This window comes from Beta vulgaris, chromosome 3 (assembly GCF_026745355.1).
Source record: "Beta vulgaris subsp. vulgaris cultivar EL10 chromosome 3, EL10.2, whole genome shotgun sequence".
Lineage (NCBI taxonomy): Eukaryota > Viridiplantae > Streptophyta > Magnoliopsida > Caryophyllales > Amaranthaceae > Beta > Beta vulgaris.
Window position 1 is genome coordinate 3,477,231 of NC_079204.1, and position 19,435 is coordinate 3,496,665.

The 19,435-nt window shown below is 33.9% G+C and overlaps 3 protein-coding genes and 1 non-coding gene across 5 annotated transcripts; 1 reads left to right on the forward strand and 3 right to left on the reverse strand.

The window, feature by feature from the left end:
* Positions 1 to 481: 481 nt before the first annotated feature.
* Positions 482 to 2,322, reverse strand: LOC104883344 (protein CANDIDATE G-PROTEIN COUPLED RECEPTOR 7). The gene has a single exon (XM_010667848.4). The coding sequence runs from the start codon at positions 2,229 to 2,231 to the stop codon at positions 873 to 875; it is 1,359 nt and encodes a 452-aa protein (XP_010666150.2). The 5' UTR covers positions 2,232 to 2,322; the 3' UTR covers positions 482 to 872.
* A 3,357-nt stretch (positions 2,323 to 5,679) lies between these two features.
* Positions 5,680 to 5,753, forward strand: TRNAV-AAC (transfer RNA valine (anticodon AAC)). Its single transcript has one exon. It is a non-coding gene; the product is annotated as a tRNA-Val (tRNA).
* Positions 5,754 to 8,897: 3,144 nt separating this feature from the next.
* On the reverse strand, positions 8,898 to 13,065 carry LOC104883345 (hypothetical protein). The gene is made up of 2 exons (XM_010667849.4): positions 12,770 to 13,065; positions 8,898 to 9,227 (listed from the first exon to the last, which is right to left on the reverse strand). The coding sequence occupies exons 1-2, from the start codon at positions 12,890 to 12,892 to the stop codon at positions 9,132 to 9,134; spliced, it is 219 nt and encodes a 72-aa protein (XP_010666151.1). The 5' UTR covers positions 12,893 to 13,065; the 3' UTR covers positions 8,898 to 9,131.
* A 1,633-nt stretch (positions 13,066 to 14,698) lies between these two features.
* LOC104883346 (GRF1-interacting factor 2) lies at positions 14,699 to 17,805 on the reverse strand. Of its 2 annotated transcripts, none has more exons than XM_048640143.1 (4): positions 17,530 to 17,805; positions 17,231 to 17,307; positions 15,458 to 15,548; positions 14,699 to 15,367 (listed from the first exon to the last, which is right to left on the reverse strand). In XM_048640143.1, exons 1-4 carry the CDS (start codon positions 17,602 to 17,604, stop codon positions 15,068 to 15,070), a joined length of 543 nt encoding a protein of 180 aa, XP_048496100.1. In that variant the 5' UTR covers positions 17,605 to 17,805; the 3' UTR covers positions 14,699 to 15,067. The 2 variants fall into 2 exon arrangements, with proteins under 2 accessions (XP_048496100.1, XP_010666152.2); XM_010667850.4 differs by having other exon boundaries at positions 14,699 to 15,376; positions 17,530 to 17,802.
* Between the last annotated feature and the right edge of the window lie 1,630 nt (positions 17,806 to 19,435).

The window sequence follows — 19,435 nt, forward strand, 5'->3', positions numbered from 1 at the left end:
TTGCAAGAATTATAAACCGAAGGAAGTATAAGATTAGTGTGAAGAAAATGCACCCTGCATATGATCATTTGTGTTCAGCAGCTTTGCCATTTTTAGAGGGGCCAATGAATCCCACAGGTTAGAGATAATTCCTCAAAGAATGATCTCCTAATTTGGTGCTTTGCCTAGCTGTGTACTTCTACGAGCCTGAGCCCTGCAATATCAGAACCCTTGGGACAGGGAGCAAGAGGCACGGCCCTGTAATTGTGGGTGCATGGGTGTGTTCGGTTGTATTGACATGTTTAGCCTCTAGGAAATAAAAGCTGCAACCAAAAACTACGTAAACTCGATGAAACATAAAGTTTCAAGGGGAAGAAAGTTTATCTTGATGTAATGCTGCTGCTGCTTGATATCAAAGTTCCATCCTGTGAAACGATCTAAATTGCAACATATGCCAAAAATAATTCCTCAAACACTAAAGTTTGACAAGCAAAACCAAGAGTACAATAGAACCTAAACAATGAGTCAATATCTGTAAGACATTCTAATCTCCACAATAGTAAGATGTTACACAGCCAAAAAAACGCGGAACTATAGAATGCAAGGAGATATAATCGAACTAATTTTGTACTCAAGACTCTCATTGCTGTATAATATCATAGTGTGACAATAACATAAACTACCTAGTTTACAAAACAAACAGATATTTGTGGCAAATACAGTAAGTGAACACAGATACAGTGCCAACATAGTAGTTGGTCAGTCGGGGGCAAGAACTTTGCACAAAATTGAGCATCCAGATTCAAAGATGCAACCACGCCTTAAAACTTCGTGACAACACAAAAAATCGCCACCGCGATCTGAAAGGAGGGTGACAAAAAGAATTCCTCTTTTCACAACTCAAACTCATCTTCTTCCATCTTCAACATTTCGGAAGCAGCTTCCTCTTCCTCATCATCAATTGCAAAGTAGGGATTGCACGACTTTGGTCTAAAATTAAACCCGGTGAAGACATAAAACGCAAGGGTACCACATTCCCCTGCGACCACACTAGTCCACTGATACCGGTAATTCGTGATGGTCTCCAACCCGTAAACCACCACCCTCGTAAAATAGATATAACAAATCACCACAACATAGTAATGCCTAAACAATGTCAACTTCATCAAGTTAACGGCGGCCTTCCCATCGGTCCTAGCAGCCTCCCTAAGATTCTTAATCGACCAAACAATGGGGAACAACACGGCACAACAACAAACAACATCAACAAGCAAGAACAATTGCTTCCAAGCATATGCATCCCCATAAGGACCAGTTTCATCAATCACAACCTGAGCTATATTCGAAACGACTTGAAGCGGGATCACAATCATTAACACTTGTTTCTCTTTATCTTGCAAATAGGGTTTCAAAAACGACCACCCAGTTCCAATCAACACAATCAAAGTAAACAAAGTAATACCCTTTAAAAAGCTAAAAATGTAGAACAAAACATCCCAACCATGAGCACTCCCAGTTCTTTTAATATAAGATTTATCCTCAGCTTCACACAATAAATTCAATGCTTTCAACATAAGAACAGCAAGCATAAAGAAATGAATTCGATAAATCACTGTTCTTCTAGAATAAAGAACATACAACCAAATCAAAATTAGGGTAAAATAAATTAGGGCAAAATGGAAGTAAATTGAGGGTAAATTAGACTTACCAGCAGAAAGATAATCACGAATTATAGACGATCGACCCTCTAAATTATACATAGAAGAAATCAAATCCATAGAAATATGAAGATTAGGGATGCAATTAGCGAAAACAAGGGTATACAAATTAGGGTCGGAAATTTGAAGAGAGAGATTAAAGTGAGTTAGTCCGCCATTGTTGAGACGATCGAAGGAAAAAACGGGTTTAATTAGGTCAGATTGAAGGGCACAAACGATGTCGTTTTGACTGAGTTGTTCGAGAACATGATACCAGGAATCGCGAGTACAGAGGAAGAAGCCGACAAGAGAGAGGTCGTTAGGGTTTGTAGCAGGGGTAATTTGGTCATTTTGAAGGCGGAGAGAGAGAATGGTGACATTAAGGTCGAGAATTCCAGAGTGAGTGAACCCGAATTCGTCAAAAGGGATGATGGATCGTGAGTCGGATCGGATTTCGGAGAATCGAATTTCAGCGAAAGTTAGGGTTAGGGTTAGAAAGAGGAATAATGCGAGAAAAGAAAGAGGGGTGTAAGTTGGAGGTGAGAAGATCGCCATTGTTGTGAGGGGATGAAGCTTTGACTGTAAGATTTGGTGAAGACAGATATTTTTTCTGTTGTTTTTGTTCCTAGGAAATGTGGTAGTGGTCAATCGTCATTTATTCCTTTCTTTGACTTTCTTGCGTATCTTAATACTACATATTCCCTCCGTTTCATTTTAATTGTTACACTTTGATATTTTATACTATTCACAAATTTCATTTTGACATTTGTGATTTATACGCGGATGAAAATAGGTGGGATCTTGTTAAATTCATCATAACATGTATTTTATTGATTTGTACTTTTTATAATTTTTACAAATACAAAACTAAAGATATATGTCCTCAAAGTTTTGCATTGGCATGCGTGAAAAGTGTAAGTGTGTAGATTAAAATGAAACGGAGCGACTACATTTTTCCTAATACTATCCCCGTTCGGAAATAAGCAAAGTTGGTAAAACAAATTCGTACTCTCTCTGATTTTTTTTAATTGTTACACTAATACACTTGTACTTTTTACGAATGCCAATGCATAACTTTGGGAACATATATCTTTAGTTTTAGATTTGTAAAAATTATAAAAAGTACATATTAATAAAATACATGTTAAAACGAATCCAACAAGATCTCACATAATTATATTTTTATTCACGTATAAATTACAAATGATGGTCAAAGTGAACTTTGTGAATAGCGTAAAATGTCAAAGTGTAACAATTAAAAAGAAACGGATGCAGTATATGTTTACACTACCTAAATAATGAAACTATTTTTTCACTCGAAATAACCATCGAAAACTCGAAATAACCTGACACAGTCCCAGCCAGACCTGACAAACGTGAAGATAGTGATGGCCACTAGTGGGGGTTGGGCGGGCTATGTTTATAATTCACGGTCCAAGATCGGAGCTTAAATTTTACCGGTTGGAAGGACTGGTTGGCAGGCTGAAAAAACTTTACCCATGACGGTGTGTTTCACGGTTTGGATCCTGTTATGACAGTTTGTGGGCCTAACATGAGATTTTTTAAAAAAGAATATGTAATAATAGGAATGATTTTTTATTATTACATAAAATCTTTGAAATGAATTGAAATATATACAATTATTAATATTAATGAATAATTTTATTATTTTGAATTTGATTAAATTATAATATATGCAATTAGATTCAAAATATATACAATTTGATTAAAATACACACAATTTGGTTGGATAATTACTAGGCTGGTCTTTTTCGGGTCATGGACTGAGTTAGGCAGTTTTAGTAGTGGCTTTCGGGGGCTAGCTCAAAAAATCCGGCTCATCCACCAATTTTACGGTTCAAGCCAAGCTGCTCAGACTTTTCGCAGGTCCGACCAACGAGGTGGGTTGGGCTGGATGGCCCGCACTGCTGGCCATCTCAACGCGAAGATAACACGAAATCAACCCATGTGACCCCAAAGTGTCATGAACCCGACCCGATCCGACCCCGACCCGAACCCAACTCCCCTTGTATGTTACCCCCATTAGCCTACATGAAACTTGAAAAAAAGTTTGCTTGTGTCTGCTTGTGTCTAAGGGTCTGTTCTGTTCAGCTTATTTTAACTCATTTAAGATCTTATAAGATCATATAAGATAAGATAAAATAAAATAATATAAGTTAAGATGTTCTGTTAACTTTAGGGGTGTAAGTGGATTGGACTGGATTGGATTTTGCCAAATCCAAATCCAGTCCAAAGTTTTTTGGACTCGGGAAATTGAGTCCAAGTCCGATCCAAATAATTTTTGAGTCCAGTCCAATCCAGTCCGATAATTTTTTCTTGAGTCCGAATCCAGTCCAGTTCAGTCCGATTTTTTTTTCCGATTTAGATTCAGTGATTTACAACGTTTTTTGAGATGCTTGAGCATTTGACATCTGATTCAATTATCAATATCCACAAATTAGATTGAAAGCTTAAATTAAAGTAAAATACTATGAATAAAAAGTTGAATTAGATGCTTGCCTTGATCTAAGTTGAGAGGAAGTAGAGAGACTGAGAATTAATCTGAGAGAGAAATAGAGAATGCGAGAGTCGAGACAGCGAGGTAGAAAGAAAATGAAGAGTAAGAGGAAGTGAGTAGTAAGGACTGAGGAGTGAAGTGAGATAGAATTAGTTGGCTACTAGCCTACTACTGCAATACTGCTAGTATAATTTACTTATTTAACAAATGGAGCTAAGTGCAATAGTCTGGCGCCAGTTGAAATATTTAGAGAGGGAAGGTTGAAAACTCCAAAATTTTAAAAGTAGTATCAATTTTTTTAAATATATACATTATATATGTATTAAATATATAATATATATACAAATATTTTTGGACTGGACTGGACTCCAAAGGGATGAGTCCAAATCCAGTCCAAAAATATTTGGACTCGAAAATTTGAGTCCGAGTCCAGTCCGAAAAATTTTCAGTCCAGTCCAGTCCGACAAGTTTGGACTGGACTGGATTGGACTCGGGACTTTTCGTAATCCGCTTACACCCCTAGTTAACTTATCTTCACTCATTTCCAGAAAAAAATATGAGAAGATAAGATCGTCTAAGATCTTATAAGATAAGGTAAGACAAAATAAGTTGAACAGAACAGACCCTAAATGTTTATGTTCTAATGTACTATAATGTAAGTTAGCACACTATTATTGTTTTTTTTTTGACGGAAAGAAAAGGGATTTCATTAATATTTCGCCAAACGACACTTACAAGCCATTTCTGAAAAACATAAAATTCTAATAGAAATACATATCACCCTAGAAATGTAAACATCGCAGATTTGACTTAATTTTGCCTTAATAAAAATCTTCATCTGAAGCAATGCAATCTGTGAGTTCGCTCTGGTTCGTCATACGATCTGCACATGCGAAAATTTTGGGATGAACGTACTCCAATAGTCTTCCATAATTTTACAGAAGTTGTGAAATCCTAATTCTTCAAAAACCAACACAATCAACATACTAGAAAAAATCACCATATAAAAGATGGGAACTTTTATTGAAAGCAAATAAATAGGATTTTTCGGGGCTTATCACTGGTTAAAACACCAGTGGTAGCCCCTAAGAAAAGGAAGAAGGAAGAAGAAGAGGAAGAAAGAAGGAAGGAAAAAGCTTTAAAAAAGTGAAAACCCTAACCGCGGAGGCTAGGAAGAAACCCTCCCAAGGAAAAACCTAAAGGGAACAAACTCTCTCTAGAAAACTAGAGAAAGAACCGGAAGGATTTTTTAAAGTAAGATACTTTTACTAACTATTCTACTAGTTGATTTTTCCTTTTAACTTATCTTCACTCATATTATTATTATATATCTAGATTATGACAAAAATCAAAACCCTTTTCATTTTCCTTCTTTCTACAATCCTGAAAAGAAATGTTGATAACTTGGACTACCTGTCTACTTGTCTCCATTAGAAAGTGTTGTTGTTTAAATGCAAAATATAATAACACTATCTACTCAGCCGTGGTGTCGTGGTGTAGTTGGTTATCACGTCAGTCTAACACACTGAAGGTCTCCGGTTCGAGTCCGGGCGACGCCAGATTTTCTTCATTTTTTGGAAACTCTTTCTATGAAGCAAATATAAAAATAAAAACTCATTTGAATTACTTGAATTTTTTTGTTTGGCCTCTAATATTAAGAAGACTGAAATCCATCTGTAGCTTTGCTGAAAGTCAGAAAATTCATGGTTAATGACCTATTATGTTTGTACTTGATATAATATGTATTGTGACAAATGTGAAAAAACAAATAGAAGAATGAATAAAAACGGAGGGAGTTGTTAACAGTCAATCATACATATTTTTGATGTTTTTTAGGTGAACAATCATACATGTTCTTTTTTGGGTGAAAAATCATACATGTTTCTTTTTTTTGTTTGAACAACCATACATGTTAACTCTTATGTATGTCATCTCATTGATTAGTACTCTATTCATCTATATTTTATAATCTTTCATTATCTTATTAAAAGATGTTTATCATTTATGTATACCACTTGTCTTTTTTGTTGAGCGGTGAGTGTCCATAAATTAGGTTGAGGTCAATTTTTTCAATATTAATTAAGAGTTAGCGAGTTAGGGAACACCTTAACATTGAAACACGCAAAAGGGTTTGCCTTCTTAATATTGAAACATACAAAGAAAAGCATGTGATGACAATTAAAAAAACAAACGAAACCATATAATACTATGATTAACTTCCAACTACATTTATTCAATGGGGAAAACATATCATGTGCTAACCAAAAAAAAAAAAAAAAGAAAAATATCGTGGAGGTAAGGGGTTATATCAATCAATTATTTTTGGTATTAGAGAGCGACTATGTGTAATGATATTGATGGAATATCTTGAATTTTGTACCATCTTTTCTCACAATACTTACACAATTAATATAAATACGGCAATGGGCATTCACGGGTCATATTAATTAGTAAATTGCTAAATTAGGAAGAGAATCATACAAAAAAGTTAGAGAATCAAATGAGATTGCTAGCAATTAATGCAGCATATATTAGGTATTATTTTTCTAAGTTGGATTTGTATGTTTGCCTAGCTATATAAACTAGAATAATTACTAATCTTATATGCACCTGAAATTCTTATCATCAAGATTATCCATGGCGAAGAGCATTTTTGCTTTGTTCCTCATACTGTCACTCGTTTTGCTTCCAAACGGTAATTATATTTATATCCTACAAGCTAGCTAAATTACATGATTATTAATAATTCTATGTAATCATTATATGAAATACTAGTAATATGTACTCTACTAAAGTTCCCTTTAGGACCTCATATTCTTTGTTACTTTGAAAAATAAGCATGTCATTAGTTATTACTAACAAAGGTGATTCTTAGGCTCATACAATCAGGACAACATAATAGGGCCTCAAAAATATAATGATCTCAAAATATATTTATTTTTGATTGTTTTAAGATTAGACAAAAGAAAACATTTGGATCAGTAGTAAAAGTGTAAGGAAAGGAATAAATAGAACATGAAATTCATCAAAATTTTATTGTTTAAACTTTTGAAGATAGTCGCCATTAGCCAACTGTAAGTACGAATCTTATACTTATATCTTTTTTGAACTACAAATGAAGAGCCCAATTAAAGAAATTGTACGGATTCCAATTATTTTTTCTCATATTTGCCCCGTCCCTGATTAGTAATCCTTAATCCTTTTTTTTTTGTGCATGGTTCGGACAACATTACCAGATAGCGTCTTAGCACATGATCGAGGACCATGTTCTGATTATCCAATTCCTTTGCAAAATTGCAGTGATGAGACGTGTAGAGAGGCTTGTATTGCTTCGACTGGTAAATATAAAAACGGTGGTTGCATGAATAAGGCTTATTGTTGTTGTAATTTCGTGTTTAAATAGTACCAATGCAAGTTGATGGACGTAACTCCTGAATAAAATGTCGATGCTTGATATATTTTGCATAGCAATGGATTCCTTCTTTTAACTTTTTGGATATAACCATCATAATGAATCAAACATGTGAACATTTAAAACATACTTTAATTTGATTATTTTTAAAAAGGGTAGCAATGTATAATTAAATACTTACACCTCTAAGGCTCTAACATTGGATACTTCATATATGAAGTAATTCATTTCACTTTTTGTAAAATAGATATTGAACTTAACTATCGTTTTTTATAAATCAAAATAATTGTAATTAGTTTTCTAACTAAATAATTCAGTATATCTGTACTTTTTTTTTTTGTCTTTTTACTAATTTAATATATATATATTAAAGAGCACCTATACTTTGACAACTAATATTTGATGATTATAAACTTATTATAGACCCTAAAAATATACATGTCCGGTTGAGATGTGATGTGGGTGCATTGTGATGTCTAAGAACAGGATCTAAAAGGTCGTCGTATCGAGTGATTGAATCATAGTCTCTTATCATAATAATGGCTTAATAAGTAATGGGTGACAATAAACAACTAGCTAGCTATACCAAAAGCTAATTTTGTTGAAAAGAAGCATACAAGTATATGTCTGTAGGAGTGCCAATTTATACCTATATCCTCAATTCCTCACTCTTGTAAATAGGTATAAAAAGTTTACTTCAGAAAAAAAGGTACAAAGACTTTGTATTTATGTATGCTCATTTACATCATATCATACATGGTTTTGACTTTTAATGAGACCTATAATTGATATGTGAATGGGGGTATCAGCGACTTTAGTTAGTAAAGTCTTGTAAGACTAATACCTAAAATTTGGAATTGAATCTCGTTTTCATCAATGCGCTTAGTCTCTCTCTAACATCCGAAACAAAAAAAAAATGATATGTAAAGACACCGATAACCAATAGTATCTCACCCCTTATACCGGAGCGGTGCTAGCCGAATATTTTATATACCGTGAACGACACACTTTAATCATATATGATGATCTTTCCAAACAAGCACAAGCTTATCAACAAACGTCTCTTCTATTACGAAGACAACCGGGACGTAAAGCTTATCTAGGAGATGTTTTTTATTTGCATTCACGACTGTTAAAAAGAGACCCCTAAATCAAGTTCTCGTTTAGGTGAAGGAAATATGACGCTTTATTAATGGTTGAGACCCAACCAGGAGATGTTTTAGCTCGTTGGTTGAACACTAACACCAGACTGAGTAAAAACAGGCTAAAAGGAATTGGACAAAATGCAAAATATTTTGAAAGAATAACTGTCCAAGAAAGCCTTCAATCATCGTTTCACAAGTGTAAATTTAAAACGTAACTAAAGGAGCAACAAAACACAATTGCCTGATTAACATAAAATAGATTGAGTACCTCATGAACATTATTTATACTTCAGGGGGAAAAACAATCCTTCTATGAACCTCTCCTTAACATCTGAGAGTGTACAACATCAGAATCACTCAAAAAACCCAATAAGAGAGGTCTATTCTGTTGCTTCCACATGTTCAGGAGCTTCGGTTTCTTTTAACTTCTCCAAAGAAGAGACACGTTTATCCAGAGAATCGTGCAGAAGTTTCATCTACAGAAGTAAAACAAAAAATTCTGAGTGTAAGAGGCGAGCATATAACGTACACAAACTAGCAACTAGTTCATCAAAACTAACGTAGTAGATTTTCCACAAGCGCATAGTTAAAGCAGAATTAGCGGTAACTAATCTACATGACAATAGAATAAATTGGATAATTGCTATACATAGCCCAAATCGCTGAGTCGAAGAAGCTAGAAATATAAACATTAATAACCCCAGTTGATGCATGGTTATATCATATATTCTGCAATTAATACTATCTCAGGAAAATGTATTAAACGAACGTGAATTTTGATGTTATATAAATGATAATACTTTCATAGAGGTCACACAATAAGCCGTGATTTACATATAAAAAAAGCTCTAGGTAACTACTGACAAAGTAGATTTATAGTAGAGTTTGCAAAAACCACCAATATTGTTGTTATGACCAAGCATTCTCCATCAGCTCATCGTAGTTCAAAGTTCAGCAGGTCAAGTCAAATGCATAATTCCTCTTCTAGATTCAATATGTTTCTCAAATAGGATGCTAGGTAACAAATAAAACCAACCATTACAAAAGAATGTGAAGAGAAGACCTTTGTTCTTTTTTTCCCCCCTCTGATATGGGGGTAGGGTTGTTAAGTAGAGATAACAGATAGTAAGATCCCCATATCGTCTTTCAATTGTTGTTCCATTAGCAAGCGCAATTATATCCATCACACAGTCAGTAGCTATTAGTCTCGGCTACAAGTTTTAAGACACAGGTATTTATCCACGTAGCATATAAGCAAGTTAAGCAACTCGGAATTTTAATCACTGGCAGCAGAATTTTTTAAGGCACCTACATTAACCAGCTTAAATGCACCAGCACGAGAAGGGAAAAACACATGAAAAAACAAGCAAGCAAGTATATATCACTCAAAAGACAAAGCATTCAAGAAATAAGAAATCATAAACCAAACTTAGTACAACAGCAATTGACTACCCAAAACCAGTGGCGTATCTAGGAATTTACTCATGGGGGTACGAATACGTAAGTAGTTAGACTCGTTATTTTATTTTTTTTCAAAATAAAGCTTTATTAACATTTTTTTCTCCCTAAGTTTAAGTAAGAACTTAGATATAATTGCTAACTATTTAAGTGTTCAATAATGTTTCAATTTAAAAAACCAGATTTTTAGAAATAAGTTGTTCAATTTGAAAACAGTTGTTTAAGTATATAAATGAGAAAAAAAATTTCTCCTTAAGTTTAAGTAAGAACTTAGATATAATTGCTAACTATTTAAGTGTTCAATGTTCCAATTTAAATAACCAGATCTTTAAATAAGTTTTTCAATTTAAAAACAGTAGTTTAAGTATATAAATGAGGAAATTTTGAAGGAAAAAGAATAGAGACAAAATTATTATTTTGGAGCTTTTATTTTTGTGGGCTTATGAATTTGTAGTTGCAGAGTAAGCTTACTTATAAATTTTTAGTTTCACACTAATAGCCATAGGCCCATAGAGAGTAATATATAGTAAAAGTGTTGAAGATAAATTAAACATGAGTCAAAGGGTAAGTAATTAAAAGCATAAAAAGAACTTTGTGGGGTTTCGAACTCGAGACCTCCTCATAAATTCATGGATCTTTCTTTTCCCTTTTGCTACCAACAAGACAAACCTCAACTTATTGATTTGTTTTCATTATTTTTCATAAATAATGGGGGTACAGCTGTACCCCTTGTACCCCCTCTAGATCCGCCCATGCCCAAAACCCACAAAGCCAGGAAAAAGAAGGCTGTCAACAAGTAACAAGCTAACCAAGGATGTCTTAGCCTGGTGGTTAAGATTGAGGTTTTGTGAGGTTACATGTTCGAATCCCCCCTCCACTTCTTTGTTGTTCATTCGTGGCTCATATGGATCCAACAAAAAAAAAACAAGTAACAAGCTAAAAGTTTGACAAACAAAGGAAAAAAAAAGGGAACTATACTCAACAATCAAATGCAAATAAAAAACCAGAACAATCTTCTAACAGCAAGTGCCAAAAATAACAAAGTAACAAACTTACAGCAACAATACCACACACATATTATAAGAAGAAAACATTAATTCCAGAACGCCATGCATTATGGCACACACTACTTTTACTCTCTAGTACTTAGATACTTTATTATACATCGTTCTATAAGCATTATGAAGAGATCGTTTGATAAGAAGCCAAACAATCATAGAAACTTCAATATCTAGTGTCCTTCTAGTGACACATTAGGTAAGAAGACCCTAGTTAACAAAAGTTATTAAGGTGAAGAAAGAACACAGCAACTTCAAATTTCGCCAATGGTATATGCATAGAGAGAGATAAAATTATTTGTTCTAAGCCATGTTGAATTCAAAAGAGATCTAGCATGATATATCATTTATATAGGACTGGGCATTAGAAGATTTGTGCTTGGTCGTATTTGACAGCCTTGACAGGTATAAATATCACTTGCTCAATTCAAACTACGGATAAAAAAATGTGAAGCAAGGAAAAAGAGAAAAAGGCTGTGACAACTTCAAATATTGCCAATGGCAGATGGTACAGAAGTTCGCTTGTCCACTTTGACCCACGATGATATACTAGAGTACATTTTGGCTTAGAATTAGCTCAAATAGCTCGTTACTGAACTCATAAAATGGACTTGGATAGGATCTCTGCACCATCAGCATTTTCTTGAAAGCTTAAATCTAGCTAGGTGACTTTTTTACAAGCTATTGGTGCATATATTATAGTGTAAAAAAGGCATCACATTGCTTGTTATCCTACTCCAATTGCTGCCTAAACAACCCTAGGTAAATGATCAAAACCGACAAAAAGCTTCCCTTTTTCTTCTTAACATTGGGGTCGCAGTTACTGCAAATAGATATGAAATCAACGACCAAAACCATGAGGTCGAAAAACCAGACCCTCAATCACTCAATTAGAGTCACCTAGCTCCCATTTCCTATGAACCTAGTAATAGTCCTAAAAAAACCAAACCAAGAAATCTACAACCTCACATCAATTTGCACTTAAATTCCTAACTGATATAACATCAACCCATCCAACAACGGCCCGTGTTCGCATTTTGTAGCCTCAAGTGGTGCTGCCTTAATCTAACCAATCAAGACTACTAACGACGAAATTGCTAAAACAAAATCCTTCAACATATAAACTTCAGCCAAAATAACTAATCAGCATTGCAAGTTTGCAACCAAGTAAACTTAATAAAAAGTTCTCCATTCAATAAAATACACAGATAAAAATGAGATACACCCATCAAATGCTCATATAACAATACCCAATTGATTAAAAAAAAAAAGTCCATCAAAACAAATTCACCCTAATAAACAGATTATGAGTCTCAAACTTAAAATTGAACTTCAAATTCAGAACTGGGCAATTCCCATTTCCCAATTACAAACAATAACTTCCTAGATTAAACATCAAATTTTGCATCTTACAAACACAATCAAAACCCACAATCAAAACAGTAAAATTCATGTAAAAATTACCCAAATTTCAATTCATTAAGATGATGAGAGAGAAAAACCTGGTCAGAGATGGAATGATGGGCAAATTTGTAATCTTTGTAAAGGATGTAAAGACCAGCAGTTGAAGCCATAGCTGCACCTGCAAAAAATGATGCCAATCTTACCCTTAGAACATAACCCATTACTTTATCTTTCTCTCTCCTCCTTTTCTGTATTTTGTTGGTTTTTCTTCCTCTGAGAAATTTGACCCTAATGAAATGTTTTTTCTTTGCTTTTGAGTTCCGCCATTGTTCGATTTCGCCTATTCCCCTTATTAGAGACGTATTCAACGACGTCGTTTCTCTTTATTTTAGTTTTATTTTGTTTTGTTATTGGGATTTTTTCTCCCTTTGGGTTTTATCTTTGAAATTTATGAATAATTGTTGAGATCCATGAACAACTCACATGTGAGGGTAAATATTATTAAGCTTGGGGAGTTAAACTATTTATTGTATTTTGTTTTAGGATCGAATCTTATTTAGGCTTGTAAGTTATCAAAATTGTTCTCCGTTAAAACTTCTAGAATCCCCTTAACAAAAAAGATACACACATACTTAGAAAATACTTGGCAATGAAATTGATTTACGATATGCTTTTGTATGGGACTTTTTCTTCGAAACTTATGCAAGTTCACTACTATTACTACCATAGTTTCATATATTACCACCTACTAGGGCAATTGATGAATGTCTATTTTTAACATAGTAGTCTGTGTAATTTATACTGGTATAAAATAAGAGGATCAAGGTTGGCCTAATGGTTGTAAGGTCCTTCTTGCATCCCTGTGAGTTGTGACAAGAGTTCGATTCTCACTCCTTACAAGAAGGATCCTCTATTTTCCCCCTTTCATACAAGGAAATTCTCCTTACCTTGGAAAAATATAAAAAATAAAATATATTCATATTAATTTATTAATATCCAATAGTTATAAAATCTACTAATATGTAATGAAAATATATAACTTCATAGAAATGCATCAGTAAACGCATATTATTAAAGTGGGTAAGATAAATAAAAAATACACATGGAGTATTGGATAAGAATTCACTATAAAATCAAGCATCAATTTAGTTCATAAAAATCTCAATATCTTAACAATTTATGACCTATTTCTAATTCAAAGCCCTTAGAGATGACGTTAAGCATTTTTTTCTTTAATGAGAATCAAATTGAACTCGTTCTAAATTGAAATGTAAAGTCTAAAGTGAGAATCAAGTTAAACTCGCAATAAATTGAAATGTAAATTGTAAAAGTGGTAAATCGTTACCACACTTTTACAAAAACGATAACAAGTTTTTTGGTTTACCCGCCCCTTTGATAGTACTAATGTAGCAAACGAATGTAGCTCTTCATCGATTTGATCGGCTCTAAGTTGAATGTCTTTGGGCATCCTTTTTGTCTTCAAATTTAACCTTTTTTTTTGAATTCAAACCATTAATGAACATTAACTAAGACCTTGGAGATAAAGAGTCAGTTAAAGGAGTAACAACATACAGAGAGACATGACAGACCTCCGGTGAACAAATGACCTTTTCAACGTTGCTTAATACCAAATGACACTAATCTAACGAGAAACGGGCAACAGAGTTACCATCCCTACGCACATGACACACCATTCAACAGAATCAAATTATTCGCTATGGACAATGGAGTCTTCTAAAATGGAGTCAAGATTGGTCAAGTAGATATCACCTTTTGCAAGACGAGAGATTAAGGTTAAGCAGTCCTGATTCAAAAACAACTTGAGAGAAACCATGGGTACTAGCAATTCTCGACACGAAGCACAAAACCTTCACTTCTGTGATTTCCAGCAATTCTCAAGTTTAACTACAATAAGCAGTACTTATCAGCTAACTAACATGAGATTAACTCCTAAAGAATGCTCTCGATTTTTCACCAAAACCCAGACAACCCATTACAAATTACTAATTAGCAACAGGTAGAAGCAGTTAACATCATTACGCATATTATCATAGATGAAATATTAGTTCTGGCTGTAACTTACAAAAAGGCCAACCACAAAACATCTTTAATTCTTTAGATATTTCTATTAGTTTAAGCACTGCCGTAAATTGCCATGTATCTCATCTCTCTAAATGCAAGCTTAGCTGCCTACAAATTGACTGATGTAAAAGGCAATTTAGACTCTTCTATGCAAAACTATTGAACTTGGCAAAGTATACCAAATTCTCCTACTTGAAACCAATGGAATCTGCTAGGTAAGGAAACTAACAAGTGTTTCTTATCTTTGGGTAGCAAAAGTTTCACCAAAAGCACCCATGCAGATCCTTGATTCTCTTAGCAACCACCTAGCTAGGTTACTTTCCATGATCATCACCGAGACTTGCTTCAGAACCATCTTGTCTGTTCCGTGCATCCATAAAATGTGTTGGAGCTCCATATCCGGTCTGGATGGAAGGGCGTAAAACATTATTCCCACCCATTCTCATACCCATGGAGCCTGCCATGGACTGTTGGTATTGCATTTGCATATGGGGTGACTGCTGATCAAACGACTGTAGAGCAAAGGGCAATCTGGGACCTGTTTGCTGTGGGGTGTTTGCAGGTTTAGGAGGCGGCATAAAAGGGCCTTGTGGAATGGTCGATTGCATAGGCATCTGAGAATTCTATATAATAATGAAGAAGATGTAAGTGTGGAAGATTAAGATATAAGGAGTATAATATAAGAAGAAAGTCGGCTAGGATACCTGCGGCTGAGAGGGTCCTGTAGGTGCTGGTGGCTGAGCATCAGCAATTGCAGCCAAGTACATCAAGTTTTTCTGCAGCTGAGCTTGATACCTAAATATTCAAATGATAAAACAGGTGCCATAAGATTCATTTGGCCCGAATGGGAAGTAGAGATAAGACCCTTAATTAAGGATAAAGAAGAATCACCATAACTTGAAATAAAGCCAGAAAGAGAGATGATCAATCAGTCATTAACCTTGAAGGTCCTTTTGAGAATAGAACTGCAACTCATGCATTAGAGGTCATGGGTTTAAAATTTAAAGCGTACACCAGTGAAAGAGATATCTTTGCTGGGTGAGCACTAATAATTGTGCAGTATATACAGGCCTAAGGGAAGTGATGCTTTGGGAGACTGCACCAAGGAGTGTTCATTAGTAACTCGGACCAATAACTATACAAGGGGGTGGAAGATGGGGAAAGAGAAAAAGATCAAGCGTTTTTTGCTGCACAGTCTCAAAGAGTTCAAGTAACTTAGCACTATTGGTGCAATAAAATCATAAAGTACATGCAAGACATCTATGCCTATAAACAGTTTGAGAGCAATCTTTATTCTTGTTTCACCTTCTACATTTCATACTTATGGAACTTAATAATGCAGTGAATAGAGATAGCTAGTTTTTCTCGCAGTGGATAGCAAAATGTTAGAATTGATTATTAATCAATTATTAACGTGTGTTCAACCAAGGTGAACATCCTGTTCTTGAAACATCTACTCCTACAATATCTAACCAAAGTCATGGTTCACCATTCAGTGAGAAATCCTAATTCGGCAACATTAACCTTCTTGTAGAAAATTTATGTTGGCATAAGCTAAAGACAAAAACACATAAGAAAGAAAGTTAGATTGACTCTTCCTACTTGATAATAAAGAAAAAAACAGCAGATGAAAGAATTTACCTAGTGGTTGTTTGTTGATATGAGAAAACTGGGAAATAGAAATTCTTAGAAATTCAAATTTTGGTGAGTTGTTTGCATGGTTACATGGAACACAGAACGTTCCGGAAGGTGGTACGGAAACGGGAACGCCATACGCAGCCTCTCCTAAACCACGTACCACGTACCACGTACTATGTTCCGGGACGCATCCCTGGAACGTGGAACGTGGCCACGTAACGTTCCTAGTATCAATGGTTGTTTGGTTCACAACAAAATAGAAAATGAAGGAATCAGAAATTCCTAGGAATTTGGAGTTCCCACAAACTGGAGGAAGTTACTTACCTAGGTTCCTCTAGCTAAGTAGAATTAAATTCCCGTTTAATTCCCTCATTGTCAACCAAACAATTTAACCAATTTCCCATGAATTTGATTAAATAATTTATTTCCTACGAATTGCAATTTCATGGGAATGTTGACTTCCCATATAAACCAAACAACCACCTAGGTTTGCAAATCTAAACTCAGTTCTTTAATGCTACAACACCTTTCTAAATACTCTCAGCAATAAAATAAATGCCAAAGAACACCTTCCTTCTACTCAGTTTATGTGGTCCAAACACTAAACAACAACAAAAAGTGGTAGCCAAATATCAGAGTTTCAGAATATCACAGGAACAAAAATCCATGGTACCTATTTTCTAGTTGTAACTTGTAATTCTCATTCCATGATCATCAATCCACCAACACCATATATGTGAATAAACCAGCAAAAAAACAGATTTGCACTCAAAATCACACAGCACAAATTGGAAAACACCAAAAAACCCAACACAAAATTAGGCACATAAACAACTTACTGGGCACATTCATTCATTTTTCCAGAGTTTTGACTTTCCATAATTGCCAAAATCAACTGCTTGTTCTCATCCAGATACTGAATCATGGTCATAAGAAGCATAAAATGTAGTAATTAACTGCAAAAGTAAACTGTAAACAAAAATGATGAAGGAATAATAATAAAAATGAAGAACACACAATACCCAATTGACCCATCAAAGCAAAACATTGTTTAAAGAGATTTAAAGTAAAAAAAAAAACTCGAGTACCCAGAATCAGATTTCTAAAACCCAGAAAAATTAAAGTGGAAAAATGATACCTTTTGAATTTGTTCTGTAGTAATTGTGGGTTGTGAAGGTGGGTGGTTGAACATTTGAGGTGATTGTTGCTGCATCTTTCTCAAATTTGGCAGTTTTTTAGTGACAGGATTAAAGAACCAATGAAGACCTAAAAAAAGAGCGCAGAAATTACAGGGTTTTAGCAGAGAAAATGTCGGGTTGTTCAGTAAGAGACTAGAGAGAGAAAGGGGTTGGCAGAGGCGGCAGTGGCAAACGAGACCAAATTGAAGTTTGCATCATCCTCTCCTCTTTTTTCTTCTCTTTTTAATAAATGTTTATTAGAAATTTATTTTTAATTAATGCATTAGATTTTATTTTTGAAACATATTTATTGATCTAGTTCATTTCTTATAAGTTGTAAATTTTTAATTTGGGGGTTAGCCCACAAAAAGTTTAATCATATTCTTTCACTTTTTTAATATTTTTTTTATATTATCAGATGTAAATACAAGAATTAAGAATTAGATAGAGGTAAAAATGTATAAAAAAAGAACCTCATACGCTAATAGATAGCGAGCAACTATATTGTCCAAATTGACAATATTGTGAGTATATACAACTTCAAAAAATGATTAATGTTGACAGTAAAACAATGATGAAATATTATGAGTTATTTTAAAACTTAAAAACTTAAATCTAATGATGCAATATTTTTTTTAAGGTAAGATGAATAATCTTTGCACAAGTGGGAGAAAAATTTGAGATCTTACATTGAAAGGGAGAATCGAACCCTTGTTACAAGTCACAAGGGTAGAAGGGGAGCCTACAACCAACTAGGTCAACTTTGATTTTTGATTATATAATAATATACTTCCTCTGTTTCTTTTTAAATGTTAACTTTTAAAATCACAGACTCCTAGACAATTTTGGAGAGGAGAGAGATAGAGAAAGAAAACAAAAGGATCCCATGTGATGGGCGAGAGATAGAGATAAACTATTACCCAAAATGAAAGTGTAACATCTAATTTGAAACTTCTTAAAATAGAAAGTGTAACATCTAATTTGGAACGGAGGAAGTATACGAATCACCGCTGTGGAATTATTTTGGTATATTTCTTCTGAAAATACTACAAAAAATTGAAACCTATTTTTACATAAAGACGATAAGAAAAAATAAACTATTTAAAATTTAAAGATGGAAAAAAAATCCTTTTTTTACATAACTTCAGAAGTAAATTAGTGTTTTAGAACAAAGAGAGTACTTGTAAGTTGTAAACTAAAATTTGCAAAGTTACACCCAATATATTTTCTAAAATTCTAGGTTCAAAACTTCTTGAGATTTGAATATATATATTTTATCTTCTTAGTTGCAAGTAATCTTCTTCCACATTCTTTTAGTTCTACCATTATTGCATATTTGCCAAAGCAAAACTTGAAGCATTAATATACTAAACTTAAAATTACATATCGAGACGAATCTAACAAACTTCACATAAATATATCTTTCTTTACGTATAAATAATGCAACATGAAAGGTTAAGGCGCTGAAGTGAGTCAAAAATAATGCAACATGATCAAAGTAAAATATAAGAATAATGTTAAAAGTCAAAAGTAAAACTTAAAAAACCCGAAAAAATATTTAATAAATAAATCAGATTAAAGGTCAATAAATGGGTCAATTGACATTAATAATGTTAAATTATCACTTAATGGTTCCAATTTTAGCTTATCATAATAATAATCATTTGCTTGTCTTTGTCTTGGTAAACAGTCAAGCTGTCAAGCAGGCTCCACTTGAGTAACCTACTTTTGTATTTTAATTCTAAAGTCACAAAAAGACGTTATTAACTCTTAATATTGGGCATTATTCACGAGACTTCACCAAATAAACATAAGTGAAAACAGCACATCAATCTAATAATCTAGTGCAACTGTGCAAGTGTACCA